The sequence below is a fragment of the Schistocerca nitens genome, chromosome 4 (genome assembly GCF_023898315.1).
Source record: "Schistocerca nitens isolate TAMUIC-IGC-003100 chromosome 4, iqSchNite1.1, whole genome shotgun sequence".
Classification (NCBI taxonomy): Eukaryota; Metazoa; Arthropoda; class Insecta; order Orthoptera; family Acrididae; genus Schistocerca; species Schistocerca nitens.
Window position 1 is genome coordinate 599,968,624 of NC_064617.1, and position 17,736 is coordinate 599,986,359.

Consider the following 17,736-nt stretch of genomic DNA (forward strand, 5'->3'; position numbering starts at 1 on the left):
AGAAGTGAAGAAGAATTACATGATCTGTCCAATGTAGTGGTCTAATGAGTGTAGAATATGGATTGGGAGTAAATCGAAGAAAGACGAAGGTAATGACAAGTAGCAGAAATGAGAACAGCGAGAAACTTAAGATCAGGATTCATGGTCACGAAGTAGATGAAGTTAAGGAACTCTGCTACCTAGACAGAATATAACCAATGAGGGACGGAGCAAGGAGGACATCAAAAGCGTACTAGCACTGGCAAAACGGGCATTCCTGGCTAAGAGAAGTGCAGTAGTATTAAACATAGGTCTTAATCTGAGGAAGAAATTTCTGAGAATGTACGTTTGGAGCACAGCATGGACTGTAGGAAAAGCAAAGCAGAAGAGAATGGAAGCATTTGAGATGTGGTGCTTTAGACGAATGTCGAAAATTTTGTGGACTGATAACGTAAAGATTGGGGAGGTTCTACGCAGAATTGGACAGGAAATGAATATGTGGAAAACGTTGACAAGGAGAAGGGACAGGATGATAGTACATCTATTCAGACATGAGGGAATGACTTCCATGGTTCTAGATGCAGCTGTAGAGGACAAAAACTGTAGTGGAAGACAGAGACTGGTATACATGCTGCAAATGACAGGACGTATGTTACGAGTGCTACTCTGGGAAGTTGGTACAGGAGAACAATTCACGGCGTGCGGCATCAAACCAGTCAGAAGATAGTCGATTAAAAAAAACGACATTTAGTTCAGGAGGTATGACGTCGAATACCGAGATGTATCCACATATGCCACTGAATATACTAAAAAAGTATACCACTGTAAGACACATAATACAGATGATATGGAGTCATAAACATTGAGATGTACGAACTGCCGCATCATGCAACACGTTTAAACTCTGCTTTCTTACTGTTGACTCTACTCACAGTACATTTCGCTGACAGTAGCCACATAAACCTCTGGATCCATCTTCAGAATCTTATTACTGTACAGAAACTGGTGAAATATGTGAAAATATATTAAACGTACTTGAAATATATTTTATATGTGTGTATGTAGGCATAGCCACGGGTAGAAAGCTCATCCTAAATCCAAAAGCTGGTACAAATATCAGCTACGATTTGTGGTGTTAAGAAAAAAGGAGAAGATGGTCAGAGAGAGGGTGAGGAGGAGATAGTAGAAAGAGGGTGGACGAGGAAATGTACGGAAAAAGGTAAAAGAAATTTGTAGTAAGTTCCTATGGGACAAACTTCTGAGGCGATCGGTACCTAGGCTTACACTCGACTTAATCTGACTTAAACTAATTCACGCTAAAGACAACACAGTGAAAGAAGACTCGAACCTCCGACGGGAGGAGCCGCACGAACCGTGGCAAGGCACCTAAAACCACGCGGTTATCCCGCGGGGCAGGAAGAGACTGATAGAGAGAGTGGGGAGGAGCAGATGGACATAAAGGAGAGAGGATGAAATGAAAGGGCGAGGTGGAGGAGGACGTGGACTGATAGAGGATATGGACAGAGCGTGGGAGGGTGGAGGGTGTGGGCCGAGGCAGTGTATGGAGAATATGGACAAAGAATCGGCGAAGGAGGGGATGTGCAGTCAGAGAGGAATGGAGGAGATGGACTAATAGAAGATTGGAATAAATGCACACCCGGGCAGTGCTGGGTACTCAGCCAGCCTTCTATAAGTCTGTATCTCACAGTTTCGAATAATGAAAAATTTTTTATAAGGACGAAAAATAAACACGACAGTCACACACCAAAAACTACGCCAACACAACGACTCTCAAATTCTTCATCGGAGTATAAGCTGTTGAATGCTTGTTGCTAGACCCTTGTGTTTTGACTAGTTGCACCGTGCTTTGGAGTTCACTTTGAACTGTAGGTACCCATTCAACAGCAGGGTACGTTAGTGCTAACGTCCGAGAAAGGCAGCACCTCTACCACAACGATGTGTAGTAGAGAACTGTGGTGCTCAGACTACACTCCAGATTACGTGCTTTAGTAGGCAGGACACAGGGCGATTCTTATTAACTTTTAGGAACCTCCGAAACGTTGTATATGTCGCTCAGACAAGTAATTTAATGTAAGATACATGGAACGTGAGATACCGGGAAATACCCCAAAAGTGGATGAGATATTGCACATGAGACGTCGCCAGATGATGTACCTCGGCGCACGTGCAGGGTTTGAGCGTATCGCTCTGTCAACCTGATCATCACAACAATAGTCACGTATTTTATTCGGTGTGGCTGCGGGCTCACGAGTGCGACTTCAGTGCATGGGGCTCAGGGTTCGAGTGTTGAATCTGACGAACTATTTTCTTCACTGCTTTAGACAATTATGTGTTCACACTGAGCTAAGATTTGTTATTATATTTATTGGTCTCGCGGTCTCTGCTGGTTTATTGCAAAGTACAGTACAGCAAAAACCTACGTCTTATCAGTAAATAACCTACGTTTCCTTTACTCAATAATGTCCGCATTAAAAAAAACTAGGGGACGAAAGGAAAGGAAACAATATAAAAATACATGTATTGCATCGCCCAATCATCTCTTCACACCCTAGCCCAACAGCTTCCAGTGTGGCGAGGTACGTAATGTGATGGCGTCATATGTGCAATATTTCTCAACCAGTTTTGGAGCATTTCCCGACATTTGCGGTCCCACGTGTCATAATAAATTATTTCTCTCAGCGTTATCTACGTCGCTTTTGGGGATTTTAAACGTTAGTAAGAGTCACCCTGCAGGTAGTCAGCAAAATTTCAGAGACAGATAAGTTTCACGATCTAATGTATTTCATGCTGAAGGGCATAAATACACAGTTAAATTTGCCGTAGAAGTACAGTTTCAGTGCAAATGTGTCATTGCTCATGGTTATGTCATATAATATGGATTTTATAGCCTTACTTACCAGATATGTAGAAAAGTTAGAGGTACCGTTTGTGAAAGCCTGTTGTGAATCTACAACGCATCACACCACGAAGAGCACTCGGCATAAATGGTGCTGTTTTGAGAGACAGCAGCTAGTCATTAATTTTTACATGTTTGCTTTCATACCAGTACTAAAGCGCTTCCTGATGATATCATGGTGAATGATAGAAGACGTCTTAAGAGGGCAGCCTCATCTCAATTGCAGTATCATTTTTGCTTAGTCGTAAATGACGTGCTAAGCATTGCAATGAGCTGGGGTCTCATATATGCCTACCTCATTTTCCTGTAAATTATTTCTTGTAAATCCTTGGATTGGGTGCAGAGGACATGTACCGTGGCCGGCGCCTTAAAAATCGTATGTTAGCGCAAAAAATAAATTTTCCAAGTATTGTTACAATCTATTTATTGGCTCACAATACGAGCGCCTGACTACCAATGCATTCTCACAGCCAGAAGGCTTAGTGTGGTGCAAAGGTATTAAGCAAGCAGGAAACCCTGCCACGTGGACGCACTCGTGCTTCCTACAACTAACTGAGTGAGTTTGAAAGAGGTGAAATTGTGACGTTCCGAGTAGAGGGACGGTCCTTTCGGAGAATTGCCGCATGTTAGATACGCTGCGACAGCTGTGTTGTGCCACGACTGGGATGTCAGTGGTCACGTGATCATTCTAATACCCGTTCGCCGAGGTTCTGAACGTCCACGCAGCACAGACGCCCGCCAAGATCGTCGTATTGTAAGGGGAGTAGTGGCAAATCGTACAGCATCGCAGCACAGGTAAGAGGGCTTGTGAGCCCAGACGTGTAAGACGAACTGTTGCTAACCGGTCAATAGCAGTAGGACTAAGAGCACCCACACCTCTAGCCCGTCTTCCACTCACGCCACATCATCGAAGGGCACGGCTCGACAATTTTAACAGAACTACGCGAGCAGGCCGAAAAGGCGAGGCATAACGTATGCAAGGACGGTATTCGCCACCTGTACGGTCGACTGCATGTCAGATTCTACGCCATCATTACCTCTCGTGGAGGCTACACAACGTACTAAGAAGAGTGTTTCAGCATGGGTCGATACCTGGTGTCTCAGAATCACTTGTGGTATTGATCTGTATATGTAATCATTTCATGTGCTCCATATGCACTGTTGTAACAATGAGTCTTCAGTGTATTGGGAAAAAGAGCGGACACTATTCTGAATTCGAACCCACGTCCCAAATCACACTGTTTTCGTGCTACAGCCGTTTGAAATAATGTTTGCTACGTAGATATGCAACATGGTAGTCATGGTACGGGATGCGTACGTCGGATCGGCTGATGTCATTTGACGTCCATCCTACCTCTCTGACATACTGTAGCTCGAGCCTCATTCACGTACTTGTTAGAGTAACGTGCTTGAGAACATGCTTGCATAATACACCGACATGATCCTTCCGTAAGGGAAAGCTCTCTGTAATGGAAGAGCTGCTCGTCATCTTTATCAAGATCGTTATCCACAATGTCCGACTCCATCGGACGTCCTTTACGCCCCAATTACGCAACGGCTTCGAGGAAGGGATACCTTCACAGTCAGCAGGCGTTTCCTAATTGGAAGAGGCCGCAGTGCACCACGCTGAAGGGGACCCATCGACGAATATACGAGCAACTGCGTATGCAATGGATGCCACATCGAACCTTACTGGTAGTGGATCAGAGTGCTAACTCTCCTTTGGAAAGGACAATAATGGATTAACTGTAAACAACAGTATTTGCGAAAACTGCTTGAATCTCCTTTTCGTTCTGTGGCTATTAATCAGTGGAATTGTAAACAAGTGATTTACTGACGCGCGCCTAATAAATTACTTGTAAAAAGGGTCACGTTAAAAAAGTGTTTTCGAATAGTTGTAGCACGGAAACTGTACGTTTCTGGACGTGGGTTCTAGTTCAAAATATAATCTACTCATTTCCCTCTATAAGTCCTAGATGTTTCTAAGGAGAATGTAGGGCGTCCAAAATTAAACTTCAAGTTTCAAAACGCTGTAGAAAGAGAACCACTGCTAAGAATGTCGTCAAACTTGAACAGAACATTATTTAAACAGGGAGAAATGTCATGGAACAAAAAAGGGAAAAAAATGAAACTTTTACCAATATGTGGTGCTGTTAGCATCTTAACGTAAATTGGGTCGCGTACGAAAGACAGATGAATCGCAGTACGACGGCTATGGTTCGAGATGCACATTACACCATCTGTACTGTTCAACGTGCATCACTGTACAAGTTCGGCAGTCAACAGTCGTTTCACCGCTAGTTACGTAAAGGCATCCACCACAGCAAGATCGAATCACTTTGGATGAGAAAAATCAGTTTTTAATAGTCCTGAGGCCAAAAACCGTATAAAAAGCAAAATAACACTAGTTTTTAATTGTCCTGGGGCCAAAACAGCATAAAAAGGAAAATGACAGCTGTTTTTAAATGTCGTAAGACTGGCTCAAGGTATGTACAGCACGCTGTATCGTTTTCTGCTTCAAGTTGGAATAAAGAAATAGAACGTTCCACAACAGATCGCTGGAGGGGACTACACAGCGAGTTCATCAGTTGGAATAAGGAAGGATACGGAAGGAAGTCTGCCGTACCCCTTCACAGGAACCATCTCGGCATTTCCCTTAAGCGATTTAGGGAAATCACGGAAAACCTAAATCAGGATGGCCGGAGGCGCGTTTGAACATTCGTCCTCCCGAATGCCAGTCCAGTGTGCTAACCACTAGCCGACCGCGGTGGCCACGCGGTTCTAGGCGCTCCAATCCGGAACCGCGCGACTGCTACGGCCGCTGGTTCGAATCCTGCTTCGGGCATGGATGTGTGTGATGTCCTTAGGTTAGTCAGGTTTGAGTAGTTCTAAGTTATAGGGGACTGATGACCTCAGATGTTAAGTCCCATAGTGCTCAGAGCCATTTGAACCATTTTTTGCTAACCACTGCGCCACCTCGCTCGATGCCTACGTTCGCAAGTGGAGCACTGAAAGTAACATCTCTCAGATAAACCTACAGCCACAAATCACAGGTGATCTGGACGGCGAGGCAGTAAGGAGATTGCAGCTGATAATTCTCGCATTTCCGAGATGCCTCTGCAGCAGCCGCTTCACTGGCTGTGCAATGTGCAATGGAGCTCCTTCTTGCATAAAAATGATCCTACCCATACATCCACGCTATTGAAGGGTTGGAATACTGGTGCACTGAAGACTCTGTTAGCGTTCACCAGTGACGGTACAGGTAATAGGAACCGCAAGACTCATCTCTTCGAAATACTACGACCCTCCAATAAATCATGCCGCCAACCAGCAGCACACAGTCACCTCTGAGAAATGAAGTGGTAGCGGTTGATGTACGTGCGGATTTCGCGTTGGCTATATTCTGCAATTGACAGTCCCTTGGAGACTGAAATGGGACTCGTACGTCCACAGAATGTGCAATAGCCATTCACTGTCCACTTCCAAGAAAACCCAGAGCGAGCGCTTGTCTTGCTGGAAGGTCCACTCTAAGAAACTCCTGAACATGAGTGATTGTGTCTGGACAGCAATGCAGGATGATTCGTAGGATTTCATGCACCGTGCTCGCAGGCATGTCCAACGTGCGGCAATTTGCCGTACAATGCACGTTAGCCCACCGCCGCTCGACCCCTCCTCTAACGCTGTGACCACTTCTTCAACGGACGTCGGATCATCTGCTTTCCTCCGTCTGCCACATTGCCTCTCCTCCCTCGGCCTGTTGGAATTTTGTTATAATTTTCTCCAGACATTTAACAGACATGCCTTGTTTCACACCTTTGAGTGTACAGAACTTCTACAGGGCTAGTGCGCCACAGTCAACGTTCTTGTGAGAGAGATTTACCAGCAGCGTGCGATACTTCATGAACACAGTCACGTTGGGAGTCTCGGACGCAATCTAAGGAACAGCCGTGCGCAGCGCTTCTTTCGGTAATCGATCCAGAAACCTTCCGTTTAACATGTGTCCGCACACGATTCGTTTGTGATATAATTGAGGCATTTTGTGAAAGGAAGGCTCTTAGGAGAAAATGGTTATTTGACATAGGGCAGTTTAAATGCTTATTTCCAATAAATTTTAATAAAAGTCTGATTCCAATACACAAGTAAACTTCAGTAGGACGTGTACTACCATTAAGTAAATATTTTCATAATATTAAATATTTTAACCTATGCTTTTAACGTAGAAAATAATATTTCTGATAAACATATATATGACCTTTCCCATAAAACTGTATCAGTAGGTTATAATAAAGAAGCATTTCTTTCATTACATGTTATTATAAGCCTCAGAACACGTTAAAACATAACATTACTACTATTCTTAATAATATCTACGATCAGGGAACCCTATGGAAGGTACGAAAATAAAATAACGGGAAGTAAATTGATAACAAAGTACGACTACACAAATGAAATGCCACCGTGTTGGTCCTGTGATCCATACATTATGATGGATAATTTTTCTGGAATAGTTTCTAGTTACTGTAGGACGTTTTCGTTTCTCTTCTTCTTCTACTTTCTTCTTCTTCTTCTTCTTCTTCTTCTTCTTCTCCTACTTTGTCCTCTCCTGCATGGATGTCTATTTTCTAAATAACTTCTGGTTGCTAGTAACTATCTTGAAGGATCACACACATCCATGCCCGAGGCAGGATTCGAACCTGCGACCGTAGCAGCAGCGCGGTTCCGGACTGAAGTGCCTAGAACCGCTCGGCCACAAAGGCCGGCCGTTCTGTAGCCATGAACTACTGTTGTCATCTGTGTACTTATATAAATTGACATCTTTTTTATTTTCTGGCTTCACTGGATTAAACGCCATAGTAGGTAGTCTCAGGTTTTTCAGTGCTTCGTTATTGTATTTCTGTTTCCAAAACCTGAATAATGCACATGGACCTTTGTATGTCAATGAGACTAGTACTGAAACATCTGCTTTATATTTCAGAACTAAATGCTTCTGAATTTTAAGCACAGTTCCCTTAACGATAGATGCAGCGTGCACACGCTTCACGAAAACGCTGCCTTGTCCTCTAGCATTCAGACAATGAAACAAAACTCTGGTAGAATATTTTCCGTGATCCGCTAACAATTTCCCTAAAAAGGGCACATAGACCTATGGACCCTTCTCCAGAAAGTGCCTCAATTGTATGTGGTTCCGGTACAACGTTGACTTCTGTGTGAACTATTGTCCTAGGCAGTACAAATTTACTTTTAGATTTAGTCCCCATCTAATTAAGCTGAAATTTTATCTACTTTAACAAAAGATAAAACATTACTTCAACATGTTACATGACAAAGTGTAGAGTAGTACATTTCAGAGGAGGTGGTCCTTGTGTATTCCTAGACATGGATGCAATACTGCGCCCTTCGTGCAGCGAACTATGAAATCTTTGAAATAGCCTTCACTTCCCGTAAATCTTGATAATACTTCACAACTGCGGCTGCAGATCCTCAGTTCTATCAAAGGGAGCGTTGTACACCTTACTTTTGAGATGAACGCCAGCAGAAAAATTCTGACCACTGAGGTCAATTGAAATAGGATGTCAACGTATATCATCTTACATCAGCAGCAAAACTTGTCAGTGATGTATCACGTTCCCCAACACTAGCCATGGATGAAATTTCAACCCAATTGGATAGGGACTTATGCGAAAACTTTACACCGTAGGTACTATCGTTGTGCGTAGGACAATATTTCACAGTGAAATCTGTGGCGGCTCATACACACATACAATTATCTCACAAACAACTCATTTGTGAATTCATGATTACTGGAACATTTTTCCTTGTATTGCCGTACATTTTCAGTCTTATCAGTTTTCGCAATTAATGTAACGGATCGTGAATTACTGTAATGATTTTATGCATAATGATGAAGTTCTTACTATGAAGAGTGGTGTATTAATTACCTGTTGTAATGTGCAACAAAAGTAAAATATAATATTGTAAATTTCAAATTAATCCTCTTCCCTATCTTTCTTTATTGAACGTACTTCTTGCAATTACATTTTTGTTTCACAACCAAATGCAACCTTTGAATATCTCAGTTGCCACTATGGACGAACAGCGACTGTTCATTGGACCAGTACCGGCCACGCCACGCCAAACTGCCCAGCCGCCGAGTGCGGGCTGTATGCAGGCCAAGGCTTGGTCTGTGTCGGCAATGCCCGGTCCTTCTCAGAGGTACTCGCTATAGTGCTACATATTTAGTATTGCGGTGTGGCATTTTTAGGTCGGCACAACTCTCTTCAGTTCGATAGAATCGTAATATAAGAGCAAAAAGTTACAATCATCGTTAGATGAGGTTAATTGTTCAGTATATATATAAAAAAAACCTTTGTGCTAAATTTTCAGGCATTGAGGAAATTGATGATAGGAACAGTAAAATTTCTGATGTCGCACACATGATTCCACTGTCAGCTGGAACAGTTTACGATGGGACTGAACAAAGGGTACGGAGACTCTTAATATGTAATATTGTAAAATACACTGTTTAAGTCAAGGGCCTTGCCTGGAAAGATTTTTCGATTTATAACCTACTATTGTTGGAATTATGAACGGAAAACGCAAGCAGAAACGAAAATTAGAACGTGCATTGTAGGCCTCGCAATTTAAGAGGACTTGTCTGCGCGTTACCGACACTAAAGCACTGCAAAATGAGAAACAACTAACTTCTGATTTGTTGGGAATCATTTTAAAAGAAAATAACATCGTAGGAGAGGCAAATTCTAACAAACAGCATAGATGGTTACCCTAAGATCACGGGCGTTAAAGAAAACGCGAGTTTTAAATTATTCATTGTTGGTTCGAAAGAATTGCAAGGATATTTCTCTAAGCGTTTTGAGGACAGTGCCTATCTTACATCTGATTTCGAGCTGTTTTCGCGATCGTTCGCAATTTCAGTTTAAAGTACCCCTGTGCATGTGCAGCTGTAACTGATGGATCTGCAATGTAATTCTCTGTTTAAAGACGAATCCTTTCGTCAGAGTTGTCCAGGACCTATACATTGTTCTCCTCAGGTAGAGTTTCAAATTCTCTGTAATGAAGTTACAGAAGTGCTACACTACTTCGATCAACATATGTGTAAAAGACGCTTTCTCGATTATGAAATTAATTATGTCGTATTTAAGTAGCAACCTGATTGCAAGAATCTGTGAAACGTCAGCGTCTGTCTGTATGCCGACAGTTTGCACCAGAGAAAAATTATATTATCAGAATGAGATTTTCACTCTGCAGCGGAGTGTGCCCTGATATGAAACTTCCTGGCAGATTAAAACTGTGTGCCGGACCTTTGCCTTTCGTGGGCACGTGCTCTACCAACTTTTTTAAATTATTTTTTTAATAGCCAGCTATCCTAGCCCCTTTTTTAACAAAAATGAAAAAAAAGAAAAAAGGATTTTGGGAGGTTTGTTTTTCTGTTTTTTTAATTTTTATTTAATTTTATTTTTATACAAATGGATAAAAGGAAGGCCGTTCCTCTTCGGCTACATAAACAGAATAATAGGAAGTCGTCCCGTTACGACAAAGCATGCTCCATACTATAGCCCGCTGCGAATTTTTCGATGACTGTCGTCTCGTTGCTGTGTTGTTTCCGTTGTTTGTTCAATCTCATAAAAAAAGTAACTGAGAAGAGGTGCTATGGTTATCTTCTCATGTCATCGATAATCCAGCTGCGAGGCGGATTATGGAATGCGCTCAAAGAAAATTAGTAAAATATTGCCTATATTTAGGGTTCTTGACGATCGCACAATGTCGTTCGTTGAGGTAATAACAAAAATCGGGTACTGTCTTTTCGCAATTACCGAATAGGTAGTGAACAGCGTGGCCGCTGATCCACGTCACAGAGTTCGTTTTTGCTCTTGGGAAATAAATCTGATCGGGGAAAAGAAGTGATCGGGTAGTTATCCTGTCGGGAGTCGTGCGTGTGACAAAAGCCAATATCTGACGCACCAAATACCAAACGTCCTTTGCCGACCCGCATTCGAAACGATGTTCATCCGTGTCAATCACTTGGCATGTGGCACACAAGGGTGAATCAGCGAGGTGGATGTGATGTAGGCGGGACTGGCACAACTGTTTCCCATTAACAGTTACGTACCATACAGATTGCACGTCAGTATCAAGGGTGGTAGCATTCACTGCCTGCCACACAGCGCGCAACTTTATAGTGGGGTGTTTGCTTTCAATCACATTCGGCGTCCTGTTCATTTGCATGGCAGCATATATCGCCCTTGTCATCATCAAGCGTGTGGGTAGTAGTGCGGTGCGGATGTAGCTTAATTCAAGGAAGAATTGGCTAATGTAGAACAAAGGTGCTGGAATGTCCGATATCATAACAGGGAGGTGACAGCTGACGAACAGGGCCTTTGCTCTGTTCTGAACATGACAAAGGCCTAAACCCCCTCTGCTCCTCGGGAGGGTTAGGGACCCGTAACGAATCTTAAATAACATGCCCGTATTAACAAAGGATCCCAAAACCGCCAACGTGCGGTGAGCCAGGTTAGGTGGTATCGGGAGTATCTGTGCAAAACGGGGGATACGTGACGCCAAATAGACGTTAGCATATCGTGTCCGTTGCAGGAGGTCTAGATATCTAAGACGGTGGTCACTTATTCCTGCTCTCATCTGATTCAATAAATGCCTTACTTAAGGGCTGTTGAACGCTTAATGTCAGATGTAAATTCGTTAAAGGCGCTACAGTCTGGAACCGCACGACCACTACGGTCGCAGGTTCGAATCCTGCCTCGGGCATGGATGTGTGTGATGTCCTTAGGTTAGTTAGGTTTAACTAGTTCTAAGTTCTAGGGGACTTATGACCACAGCAGTTGAGTCCCATAGTGCTCAGAGCCATTTGAACCATTCAGATGTAAATTCAATGCCAAGACAGCGGATTGTGTCACTGATTCGTAGCGGTGTGACGCTCTCGTCGGGTAGACCTCTGCCTATCGACAGGGCGTGTGATTTGTGGAGATTGAGATGGCTCTCCGATGCCGCGCCGTAGGTCGCCACCCACGCCAATGCTGCACGAACATCGTCATTACTGCGAAGAAGGAGTACCAGATCATCCACATAGGCAGTGCAGCAAAAGGTGTGTACACCAAGGGACATCCCAGTCAGGCGTTGTCGGAGGCCGCAGAGGAGTGGTTCCAAGACGAGGGCGTACAATATCGCCGAAAGAGGGTAGCCTTGTCGCACCGATCGCTGGATCTGTATCGGCGGCGTGAGACGGCCATTATATAACACCTAGGACGTCGCGCCGCGTAGGAGACGCATCAGTACCTTAACTATGACGTCCGGATACCCCATGTGTCGCAGTACCTCCATCAAAAATGTGTGGTCGACTCTGTCAAAGGCCTGGCTAAAGTCGAGTGAGGCCAAAACTCCTGACAGTTGGCGAGTTTTGGCTAGCGCGATCATATCTCTATATCGGCACAGTGCAGTGCGAATATTATGGTCACCACCTAACGATGCCTGGTCCTGCGACACAACACATCGTACTGATCGCTTTAGGCGTGCCGCCAGAAGCCGGGTGAAAATCTTCAAGTCACTGTTGAGTAAGGTCAGGGGCCGATAGTCACTGATCCTGGATCCGCCTGGTGGTTTGTGTATGGGCACAATCAGTCCTTCTAGGAAAGCCCCAGGGATCTGCGTCGTCGGAGACATGAGATCGCGGCAAATATCAGTCCATGCTGGTGCCAGCAATTGTTGATGTGTCCGGTAAAATTCCAGAGGAGGGCCATCAGGTCCCGGGGACTTATGAGCAGCCCCAGCCTGTATTGCTTCAATGATTTCCTCTTCCGTTACATCTGCAGTCAAATCCGCTGCCGCTGTCGGAGACATCGTGCCATAAGTGAGTTGAGAGACTTCGGCGATAACCTCTAGGGGATGTCGATGTTCCGAGTACAGCCTAGTGTAGTGAGCATGAAGGGCGTTTCCTATGTCGCGCTGGGTATCAAGGCGTCGTCCGTCTTCCGTCGTGATAGCTTGGATCAGTGTCCTGCGTCAGCGCCGTATTTCTGCAATGACATGCTACATGGACGGTTCCTCCTGGGTCACTCTGTCTTGAGTGCGCGCTCTGACGATCGCACCCTCAAGGTGGCAACGTGTTAACCTGATGATCTGTACCTCGGCACGGTTCACCGTCACCTGCCGTGTGGTACATTCCCTTAAGATGTCTCTTCCATGCTGCAACATCTCGGCCGTAGCCTATCAAGGTCTTCCGGAGGGCTGGTTTGGCGCAGAGTAACCACCACGACAGTGTAGACCGGTAGGTGCCACGCCGGCGGCTACAAGAGTCCCACGTGTTCTCTATAAGGCAGTGGCATTCCTGAGAAGCTAGGTGGGCGACGTTCAACTTCCAAGGACCACGGCTGTGCCATACCTTCTGGCGGCCGAGGGTAGTATCGCAGATGTAGGCCTCGTGGTCAGAAAAAGCTGTGGGCCAAACTTCGGCAGCTCTTGTCCCCACAGCTACGGAGCGCGAGATGTAAATCCGGTCGATGCGGCTGGAGGAATGGCTGGTGTAGTGAGTAAATCCGGGCCGATCGCCACAAACATGTTCCCACGAGTCCACCAATTGAAGATTATTTATAATTGTCGCAAGTTCTGCGCAGCTAGAATGATGTGGTAACTGATCCTTAGGTGCTTGGCTACAGTTGAAGTCCCCTCCGATTATCAAGGCATCCTGACGGCCCATAAAGAGGGGCGTGATTGTATGAGCGAAAAAGGTGGATCGTTCGCGACGCCGACCAGATCCTGACGGTTCATAGATGTTAATAAGTTTGGCTCCTCGGATAGTAAGGGCCATTCCTCTGGCGTCAGGGAGATATTCGACGCGGATATACCTTCGCGGAGGAGGATCGCCACACCAGTGTCATTGGCAGACGCATGTGAGACCCAAGTCTTGTAGCCACAGGGTTCCTTGAAGTCTGCGACATACACCTCTTGAAGGAGCGCAATGTCGATGTCTGCTGCGTTGAGTAGATCCTGTAGCATCGCTAGTTTATGTCGGGAACGTATGTTGTTGATGTTAATCGTCGCTAGACGGTATGTTTGGTCAGCCAGGTCGGCAACTGGGTTGTGTAGGAGGCCAGGTGTGGGCGGCAGGGGCGGCGCCACAGAGGCTGACGATACAGCCGTAGTCACTGTAGTTGGTCGGTGCTGGGTACAGCCGAGGGAGCATCTGTGCCTTCGGCATCCTCCTGGTGCTGTGGCTCATCCTCGACATCATCCGCCCAAGAATCAGATGCAGCGATTGGTAACTGTTGATGAGTGCTGTCAGTAGGGAGCTTGCGCGCATGTTCAGTAGCAGAAGTGATGTTGTCAGACTGAGGCTCAGAAATTGTCTCCGCCGTAGCATCGTGATGGGAAGGGTGAGTTGTGGTGGTAGAGTCCTGAGTGTCGTCCGACGCCGGATGTTCGTCCGGGTCACACATCCGAAGCAGGCAATCACCGGATGGCGTATGGCGCCGTTTCTTGCGTTTTCGAGGGGACCGTTGTTTCCGGACATGTTGTTCTGTGTCAGAGTGCGGGCGGCAATCATCTGATGCGGTCTCCATTGGTTGGAAGGCACAGGTCGGGACAATTTCCGTTTCTACTTCCATCTTCTCTTTAGGCTCGTCTTGGTGGCACAATTGATCACCGTCTTGAGGCAAGTCTGCCGATGACGTCGTAGAGGGTGATATGCTGTCCGCCACACTGTCATCGACCACTGACAGCAATATGGTGTTACGATCCTGGGCAGGAACAGCTGCTGCGGTTGCAGCCGCTGCATACGTGATGGGGAGTGAAGTAGGCGTCGCCCGGGATGGAACTTCACCAACCGGTGTCTGAGTCAGTCGGGGTCGAATGCAGGCCGATCGGACATGTCCTTCCTGGCCACGGCTGGCGCAAGTACGCGGTTGTCCGTCGTACGTGACAATGGCTCTGCAGCCACCAATTACTAAATAGGATGGCACATGCTTCGTCAGTTCAATCTTAATTTGTCGCAATCCGTGTTTAAGATGGGGTACGTCTCAAACGTGTGCCATTTTTCAGCCAAGTGGCTTAGCACGTTGCCGTACGGTTTCAAAGCTGTCATCACAACATCTGGCGGGACTTCGAATGACAGCTCGAAGACAGAGTGCGAAGGCCTAATCCAGCGTGGTCGGTCGTGACAGTTCCTATGTGACCATCTGGATGCTTAAATTTAAGTTCATGAGTGTGTCGGCACACAACATCAGTGCACACCTTTCCAATGATCAGTTTTATGTAGACGACACTTTATGTTATAGAAAAGTGGCTCCCAATGATGTCCTGAGGTGCAATATGAAGTTCTTCCCGGATGATACGTTCAGTGTCAAGTACTCGAGGTCTTGCATAGTCCGCTTGAAATGTGATCTTAATTGTGGACTTGCGGCACGAGTGCGCCATGGCACTACCGAGACACGGACGTGTGACACTCGCCGCAGCGGAAGGTAAACAGTAAACACTAGCACGCAGGGAACGCTAACAGGGGGACACAGGCACGACGACCTTGCCCCACCGCTGCTAACAGCGGACTGAATCTTATTTTGTCGTTGCATCTTCTCGGGGCTGACGTCGTAAGACATCCTTTTAAGTTCGTTGTTGAGCCATTAACTCAGTTTTTTATTACAGAGGGTAGCTAACCCCCTGACCGAACACGCTGAGCTACCGTGCCGGCGCCAGCTGAGCCACCCAAGCACGACTCACGCCCCGTCCTATCAGCTTTACTTCTGCCAGTACCTCGTCTCCTACCTTGCAAACTTTACAGAAGCTCTCCTGTGAACCTTGCAGAACTAGCACTCCTGAAAGAAAGGATATTGGGGAGACATGGCTTAGCCACGGCCTGGCGGATGTTTCCAGAATGAGATTTTCACTCTGCAGCGGAAACATCGCCCAGGCTGTGGCTAAGCCATGTCTCCGCAATATCCTTTCTTTCAGGAGTGCTAGTTTTGCAAGGTTCACAGGAGAGCTTCTGTAAAGTTTGGATGGTAGGAGGCGAGGTACTGGCAGAAGAAAAGCTGTGAGGACGGAGCGTGAGTCGTGCTTGGGTAGCTCAGTTGGTAGAGCACTTGCCCGCGAAAGGCAAAGGTCCCGAGTTAGAGTCTCGGTCTGGCAAACGTTTTAATCTGCCAGGAAGTTTCAAATTATATTATGTTTCCAGCGCGCAAAAAATTATTAATCATGCTGCAAATTTGTTTTGTTTGTGATTTATATTGTTGTGAAATGTGAAATATGAAACCAGCCCGTACTCAGTGCTACTGCACTTCCATTTAAATGTAGCTCGTTCACAGTTTCGCTCTTCCCACGGTCAAAGTGCCGTGCCGATGGGGGAAGTGCGCAGCTAGGCCGAGCCCTATGGCACTCGCGCCAGGGCATGACTCACGAGTGGAATTCTTGGTTACTCCTGCAGTAAATCTTATAAAGTAGCTGTGAACCCAAGGGCAAACTCCGCGCTATTCTCTTAATGGTTCAGTATCCGTTATAAAGTTTCTCCCATTACCAGTACCTGAATTACCATTACTGCATTCTGTTTGCCCCCCTTTTTTACGTTTTTTAAGTGTAATAAAGAATTAATAATCATTAATTCCATACACGTTTAGTTCTTCAGCACAGCTACTCTGTGCGACATGTGGGTTACTTACGTTTCCATTGGTGAGGTAGCCGACCGCGTACGGGGCGAGGATGCCAGCGATGTTGGCGAACGTGTTGGAGAAGCCGTACAGCGAACCGGAGAAGCTGGGTGCCAGCGCCAGCAGGTTGGAGCCGTTTCCGGCGTACTGAGCTCCCAGGCACAGTCCGTTGAGCGACAGCAGCGCCACGGCCATCGTGCGGTCGCAGCCGGCGCGAGGCAGCAGCAGCAGCGTCAAAGCCGCTCCGGCGCCCGCTGCGGACACACGTGGGAAGCGTCAGGCGGTGCGCCGGCCACTAGGGCCAGGGCTGAGGCTTCAGAAGTGGTTCAAATGGCTCTGAGCACTATGGGATTTAACATCTTACGTCATCAGTCCCCTAGAACGTAGAACTACTTAAACCTAACTAACCTAACGACGTTACACACAGCCATGTCCGAGGCAGGATTCGAACCTGCGACCGTAACGGTCACGCGGTTCCACACTGAAGCGCCTAGAACCGCTCGGCCACAGTGGCCGGCGCTCAGGCTTCAACAAGTATTTTCGGGCGTACGTGAAAGACCGAATCCAAATAGTTCGGCCTGCTTTGTCTTTCGGTCTAACCCCTTCACCCTAAAAGCAGCTCTACACCGTAATATTGTGTGCTTAAATGACTAATACAACAATTGATGTGTGTTGGAGATGCTGTCACGAATCATAGTAAGTACCGCTAAGATCGCTGCAGTTATCTCGTCCTGTGTGTCAGCACCGTCCAGGTGGCAACGAGGAAGGCCCCCTGTGAATGCAACACAGAATATTGTGCAGCAGCCCAACAGGACGCAGTGGCACGTTGATGGCGGGAAAAGCGAGTGTACAGCCCCAAGTGTGGAAGTACTACCTTACCATAACATTATTGTACTTGGCCTCACGTGACCGTTATTGGAAACATGCTTAAAGGGTCCTGTAACCACCTTTCATTAGTCCGGTAGCCCATTTTCACTAGTATTTCTCTTTCCTTCCGTGTTTCTCTTTTCTCATAATTATCATAGTGGCGTGATTGAATGAATGTGGTTGTGTGTCACGTTGCTAGACGGTGGCGTAGTCTGCTGCAGAATGTCTGCGATAGTCGTACACATTCAGCAGCAGTTGTACAGAATAGCCAATTCTCGTAGTGGTCAAGTAGGCAAAGAGGTTTCCGCT

At 46.1% G+C, this 17,736-nt stretch overlaps 1 protein-coding gene across 1 annotated transcript in view; it reads right to left on the minus strand.

Moving 5' to 3' along the window:
• Positions 1-17,736, minus strand: part of LOC126252459 (putative inorganic phosphate cotransporter) — a 159,038-nt gene that overhangs the window by 13,184 nt on the left and 128,118 nt on the right. Inside the window, exon 8 of the mRNA XM_049953354.1 lies at positions 16,573-16,814. Coding sequence (XP_049809311.1) covers positions 16,573-16,814 — 242 coding nt within the window. The remainder of the gene's footprint in view (positions 1-16,572; positions 16,815-17,736) is intronic.